Below are 7,357 nucleotides of genomic sequence, written 5' to 3'. Positions count from 1 at the left end.
GTGAACCGACGCCGCTCCTTTTGTTTCGGCACCTAATCATTGTTCTTACTGACTAATGATCTTTGTCTTAATTGAACTTTACGTCTCCGTCGCAACTTGCAAGCGCTGAAATTCTGGAGCTCTTTTCCAGCATATGTTAATACTGCCAAGCACTCACTGGTTAAGCTAGTATACTGGTATAAATATACCCCCTCTCCACTCCCAAGTTGCGTAGTATGTTCAGTGACAGAGCCGGTGGGTGCGGAGCTTGCTGACCATGGGCTCGCCTTCAGTCGTTCTTCCTAAGGTCTGGGAGCGTAGTGCTTACCCACTCGGTGATTTGGCCACTTAGTTTCCTTGTAATAGTATCAGATGCATCTGCATCGATGCATCAATCTAATCTGACGAATGCATGTGTGTCGCTCTATCATCAAACTTACCGGGGTTCTTTCTTGATCATCAGGTGGTCGACGGTGAGAACGACGGCACGGCCCGCCGTGCCAAATGGTGGTACGTGACGTTCCACAATGTCACCGCGATGGTCGGCGCCGGCGTGCTCAGCCTGCCCTACGCCATGGCTCACCTCGGATGGTAGGTTTGCATCATCCGTGTGATCCAAACCAACGCTTAACAGCTAGTGGTACGTACGTCTAAATTCAGTTATCGTACGTGTCCAGGGGGCCAGGGATAGTGGCGCTGCTGGTATCGTGGTGCATCACGCTGTACACGCTGCGGCTGCTGATCGAGCTCCACGAGTGCGTGCCTGGCGTGCGGTTCGACCGGTACCGTGACCTGGGCGTGCACGCGCTCGGCCCGCGGCTGGGCCTGTGGGTGGTGGTGCCGCAGCAGCTCATCGTGCAGCTCGGCTGCGACGTCGTCTACATGGTCACCGGCGGCAACTGCCTGCAGAAGTTCGCCGAGTCGGTGTGCCCGGGCTGCACGCGCCTGCACCAGTCCTACTGGATCTGCATCTTCGGCTCCTCCCAGTTCCTGCTCTCCCAGCTGAGGGACCTCAACTCCATCACCGCCATCTCCCTCGCCGCCGCCGTCATGTCCCTCAGCTACTCCACCATCTCGTGGGCGGCGTGCCTGGCCAAGGGCCCCGTCGCCGGGGTGAGCTACGCGTACAAGGCCGGCACGGCGGCGGACTCGGTGTTCCGGGTGTGCAGCGCGCTGGGGCAGGTGGCGTTCGCATTCGCCGGGCACGGCGTCGTCCTGGAGATCCAGGCCACCATCCCGTCCACGCCCACCAAGCCGTCCAAGGTGCCCATGTGGAAGGGCACCGTCGCCGCCTACATGGTCACCGCCGCCTGCTACTTCCCCGTGGCGTTCATCGGGTACTGGACGTTCGGCCAGGACGTGAGCGACAACGTGCTCGTGGCGCTGGAGCGCCCGCCCTGGCTCGTCGCCGCGGCCAACATGATGGTGGTTATCCATGTCGTCGGGAGCTATCAGGTAAGCCATATACTATTGGATGACATGAACCTACAAAAACATAAAGTGGTCAGAGTTAATCATCAAAAAAACCCATCCATTTCCTAGAAAGCCTTCTGTAGTGGTCACAGAATATGGCACAATGGAGTTACTAAGATATCCAGAGCTTTAGAGATCATCGGCATCATGGAACCTGTTTTTTTGGAACGTTGACTGCAGCACCGAGCCACCAGTGGCTGAAACATGGAACTGACCAGTGACCAACTTAACTACCACTGCACTGCAACGTTTCAGGTATACGCCATGCCAATATTCGAAAGCATGGAAACATTTCTGACCACGAGGTTCAGGGTTCCACCGGGGCTGCTGCTCCGTCTGGTGGCTCGATCAACCTACGTCGGTATGAATCGATCACATCGTTGAAACGGCATGCATACATCAATCTGTTCATGAACTGATCGAATACCACGTCGTTGCAGCATTCACGCTGTTCGTCGCCGTGACGTTCCCGTTCTTCGGCGACCTCCTCGGCTTCTTCGGGGGCTTCGGGTTCACGCCCACCTCCTTCTTCGTAAGCCCCATCGCCTCGCCACCGATCACGATGTTCGACGTGTTTATGGGCTAAACTTCCATGACTTTTTCTGCTGCTGCAGCTCCCTTGCATCCTGTGGCTGAAGATCAAGAAGCCTCGGAGGTTTAGCGCGTCGTGGTTCGCCAACTGGGTACACATCTCCGGACACCTGAATTGAGTGAGAGGGTTCAGGATATGTTTTGTCAATTATTTGACAATTGGTTTTGCTGCAGGGGTGCATCGTCGTTGGGGTGTTGCTGATGCTGGTTTCCACCATGGGCGGGTTAAGGAGCATCATCCAGGACGCCTCCACATTCCAGTTCTACTCTTGAAGGCGTACGCGCGGCTAGCTAGCTCCAGGTAGTCGTCGTGCCTTCAGTGTAACAGTAGACTGTTGCCGAATCACTGAAGGTCGTTGGCTTCGATTCAGAGGGTGACCTGCTTCTGCGGAGTGTCAAACTAATGTCGTGACATGATAATGGTAGATGATGGCGTAGTACCTTGTGCCCGTCACTTAATAAACCTTGTCCATACTAGTATGCTGCAATACAGATCGTGTGCTTTGTCACATCTTGGTTCTAAATCTATTGCAACGTGAAAACAGTTGCAACTGTAAATTATTATGAGTTCTTTAGCAAGAAACAACTGCACTAGGGTTAGGGAGACACCCGGCCATTTTTTATGGTTTTTTTATAAAATAAGCTGTGGTTTTAGTTAGAACTAATATATGCGTCTGATTGTGGCGGTACAATGTTGTGCTGAAGTATAGTAGAGTTGTATCCTTAGCCAACAAAATATTGGAAACCCGATATGAAAACCCGGACTACCAACACTTGCAGGCCTAAGAAAATTAGGAGAGACGTTAAAATTCAAAACAAATTAGGAGAAAAGTTGGCATGCTCAGAACAAAGCTTGAGACCAAGTCAAAGGTTTTAGCGATGGCAACTGCAGCTCTGTCGTGATGGTCCTTAAACGCACGTGCACGAAGAATTTTCGACTATACTATAAAGCCGAACTGGCTCTAATAAAGGAGTGGCGATGGCTTGTTTCGTCGATAGTGGTCGTTCAGTGATCCATAAATCATGACATTATCATGGTTATGTTTGGGGTGACATGTACTCTTGTTACCCTTTGGAGGTGTGTCGGAAAGAAATCACTGTAACTTGTTTACGCTATAAACCAAAACGTTACCCGTGTTTGTTATGTGTAGGCTGTAATGGGCTGCCTCCGTAAACGGTTACAACCTAGCTCTCCATCGATAACCCCCCCCCCCCCGGGAAAGGGTTGCATTACCGCACACACCTCCTCTTCCATGATCCCCTACTCCCTGACCAGTGTCCCCGCCACCCCGATCCCATTCGAGTCCGGCGGCGCCGCCTCCCCGATCCCCTCTATGAGCCACCTCTCCCATCTCCGATGGCTAGTGAGTAACCGGACTGTCGGTGTATTGAATATGGGCGTTCATACCCCTGATTATGCACACACAGTTGTAGCCTTCCCGCCAGGAAGGGCTTGGTAGAAGATGAACTTATTTCAAGCACTCAAAGCTTGATAGATACAAACCATGAAGAAGACGTTAAGGCAGGTCATCGAGAAGTACTGAAGATCAAGACTCAAAGTTGCCCGCAAGCTCCAGGCCGGGAAGCTTCCTCCAATGCTCCACCCCAGCAGTCTGTCAGAAGTGTGCTGACAGGTGGCGAGCACGCATACAATTAGGTAGAGCTTGTCAGGGCACGTGGCAGTTTGCAGCCCGAAGAACGACTTTATTCACACCCGTCCAGAAGGCGTGTCGCGATAATAAGAGGTAGCTGGGTTGACGCTACAGGTGGAGCAACGCTCCCTTGCCGACATTTTTTAGCAAACCCCTTGCCGGTATTCACCCCCGGCATGACACCTAACCGTGCATTTAATGCTTTTGTCCTATACCATCAGGGTTAGGTATGATAGCGTTGTAGCCACTATTTGCCCTCTATAATTACTATTTTACCACTGTGGTGACCCCTTTCATCTATAAAATAAGGCCCATTACTACCTTTACAAGGGTCAACACCCTGCGCATTTACAGTACGTCAGTACCTAGTTGCACCTCCTGAGTGTAAGTGCATCTAGTGCCCCTTAGTGATTTTGGTGCATTGAAGACTTATAGGTTAAGAGACTGATGCGTTTGTGAGTGTACACATGTCTATAAGTCTATGTGGAGTTTGATATTTACAGAGAAAGTTGACTCCTAAAAATGAATGTCTTCAACTGAAGACTTTGGATTTCTGAAGACTTTCTGAAGACTCTGAAAGTGAAGAAATTGGTGTGACCATGAAGACTTGATATTCATGTGAGGAACATGAAGCGTGAAGACTTTTTCGTATTTTCATTTTCTCTTTCTTGAGTCATAGGAAACACCGTACTGTTAAAGGGGGTCGAGGTAAAACTAAGGAAATTTTTTCAAGTGATGCTCAATTCAAAATTCTACACCTACCAATCCCTTCGAGTGAAGCCATTGAAAATCTCATACAGTTCAATCAATTTCTTCAGTGACAGAGACGTAGTTCTTCTGGTCTCTAAGGAATTTGTCCTGACTGAGGAGTTAGGAATTCGCCAGTGCGGATTGCCTACAAGTGAGGAACATGATAGCCCTGAGGAATTTGAGCCTCAAATTTCTGACCGTTGTTGTGCTATGCGCCAGCTGTCCCAAAATATCTACCCACCTAACGGTCATATCATTGAAGGACATTTATGTCTTATCATGTCGGACTGCTCCCTAGGCTATAAATAGACGCCCCCTACAACCACTAGTTGGTTGGCTGCTCCACGAGAAAATGACACTTCTCATCGAGAGCATCCCATCCTCCGAGGACTTTGAGCGAAAACCATCAAGTGAGGAAAAACCAAAAACCCAAACCCAAACACCTACAAACCCAAAGTGATTGAGCATCACTGAAGAGATTGTTCCTATGTGGAACCGACACTTGTTACCTTTGAGGACTGCGCATCCACCAGACAGTTAGGTGTCATGGTCTAGAGCATCCAAGAGGAAATTGTGAATCGCCGGGTGACCGAGTTTGTGAAGGTTTGGAAGTCACCTGAAGACTTACCACGAGTGATTGGATGAGGTCTGTGTGACCTTAGTTCAAGGAGAATACGGTGAGGACTATGTGTCCGGGACTGTGTGTCCTCAGGTTTAAATACCTAGCCGGTCTAACCAGACGTACAACTGTCACAACAGTTGGAACTGGTCTACCAAATCTTTGTCTTCACCGAGCTAACTGGTTCTATTTCCTCAACCCTTACATTTCTTCATTACTATGTTGTGTATCTGTTCATATCTGTTTGAAGACTTTGACTGAAGAGATTCTCAATTTCCTCAGTTCAATTTCTTCAGTCTGTTTGTCTTCATTCTGTTTTGTCATGTGCTTACGCTTTCTGTACTCTGTGTTTGTTTTCTATTCATCATGATGTCCATGCTTATGTTATGTCATGTCTTCATCTGAGTAGTTATTCCGCTGAAAGTAGTTCTTTGCTTAGGAATTTCCTCACCCTGAAATTCCTCAGTGAAGAATTCATAAAAATCGCCTATTCACCCCCCCTTTAGTCGACTTAACGCACTTTCAATTGGTGTCAGAGCAAGGTACTCCCTTGTTCTGTATGATTTTGGTTTACCGCCTGGAGTTTTAGTTATGTCGACCACAAGTATGATCAAGGTCTCTGCTGGGTGTCCTATCTTCGATGGGACGGACTACCCCTACTGGAAGAATAAGATGCGAATGCATCTTGAGGCATTTGACAACGATCTCTGGTACGTTGTGGAAAATGGCGTTCCCTCTGTCACTCCTACCATCAACGTTGCTGATGTGAAGAGATTCAAGCAACTCGACTCTCAAGCGAAGAACATCATATGTGGTCATCTGAGCAAAGGGTAGTATGGCAGAGTGAGTGCTTTGGAGACAGCAAAGCTTATCTAGGACAGGCTGTCCAAGGTCAATGAAGGAGTATCAACACAGCGTGACTCTCGAGTTGACGTTCTTCGCAATCTCTTCAACCACTTCAAAAGACTTGACAATGAAAATGTTCAGCAAACCTTCGATCGCCTCACTGACATTTCAAATGAGCTTCAAGCACTTGGTGCCTCTGACATCACCAACCACGAGGTGGTAAAGAAATTGCTTCGATCGCTTGATTCCTCATTTGACACCCTTGCACTGATGATACAAGAACGTGGAGACTACAAGTCACTTGATCCCGTTGATATCCTCGAGAGGCTAAACACTCATGAGTTCCAACTTGCTGAGAAGAGAGATCTGTATGGATCGAGCTACGGCAGATCACGAGCTCTAAAGGCCAAGGCAGTGTTTGAATCTGAAGGTGAAGATTCTGGTAGCAGCCTTGGTGATCCTGAAGAACTGAGCCAGGAGCTAGCAATGCTCATGAGGAAATTCCAGAAATTCTCAAGACACGGTCATTTTGGAAAATCCTCAAGAAGTGATGACTTAAGACCAGATCCCTCATCCCGTGATTACAAGAAGAGACTTTGCCACAAATGCAAGAAAGCCGATCACTACATTCAAGATTCTCCTCAGTGGAAAAGGAATCAAAGAAGAAGAAGTACAAGGACTACAGTTCTGATGATTCAAAGAATAAGAAATCTTCAAAGTCCTCTTCATCAAAACCTTCAAGGTCTTCATCTCACAAGAAGAGCAGCTCCTAGAAGGCTCGAGCATTTATTGGCAAGGAAATGGACTCTGAGGCTAAATCTGAGGAAAATGATGAAGAGGAGGTATTTGAGGAGTCAGACGCTAGTGTGGAGAGCCTAGCCCTCGCTACTGCGTTCGTCACCAAGTCCATCTTCAACTCTGAGGAAAAGGACCTCCCCAACACCACTGACGATGATGATGATGAGTACGCTCCCACCTATTGCTTCATGGCAAAAGGTGCAAAGGTACTCAAATATCCCTCCTCTGAATCAAGTGAGGATGAATCTTATGAAAACCTCAAGCCTAGCTATTCTAAACTTTCTAAGATTGTTGTGAAACAACAAAAGGCTCTTGAAAAGGTTCAAAATATGCTAGACAAAAAAGATGATATGTTGGGTGAAGAAATGGATTGCACTAAAACTTTGACTGAAAATCTTCGGAGACTTCAGACTAAGTTTGATAATCTTCAGAGTCATCATAACACTCTCTTATCTGATCATGAGAAGCTTTCTTATTAATTTCTTCAAAGAAAGCAAGATCTTGAGAAGTTAAGAGTAAGTTATGAAGATCTTTAGAAGGAGCATGATTCATTACTTGCTCAACAAATCAGCGCTACCCAGGAAGAATTTATTCCTCCATGTTTGAAGTGCATTGAACGTGAATCTGCTAATTCTTCACCTGAAAGTTC

At 47.8% G+C, this 7,357-nt stretch overlaps 1 protein-coding gene across 1 annotated transcript; it reads left to right on the top strand.

Annotated features, from left to right (window-relative positions):
* Positions 1-217: 217 nt before the first annotated feature.
* Positions 218-2,607, top strand: LOC123185580 (lysine histidine transporter-like 6). Its single transcript, XM_044597441.1, has 7 exons — positions 218-286; positions 443-570; positions 657-1,434; positions 1,708-1,813; positions 1,893-1,984; positions 2,067-2,135; positions 2,218-2,607. Exons 1-7 carry the CDS (start codon positions 257-259, stop codon positions 2,314-2,316), a joined length of 1,302 nt encoding a protein of 433 aa, XP_044453376.1. The 5' UTR covers positions 218-256; the 3' UTR covers positions 2,317-2,607.
* The last annotated feature ends 4,750 nt before the right edge of the window (positions 2,608-7,357 follow it).

This window comes from Triticum aestivum, chromosome 2A (genome assembly GCF_018294505.1).
Source record: "Triticum aestivum cultivar Chinese Spring chromosome 2A, IWGSC CS RefSeq v2.1, whole genome shotgun sequence".
NCBI classification, from domain to species: domain Eukaryota; kingdom Viridiplantae; phylum Streptophyta; class Magnoliopsida; order Poales; family Poaceae; genus Triticum; species Triticum aestivum.
The sequence above is the reverse complement of the archived record's forward strand: the minus strand, read 5'-3'. Positions and strand labels throughout refer to the sequence as shown.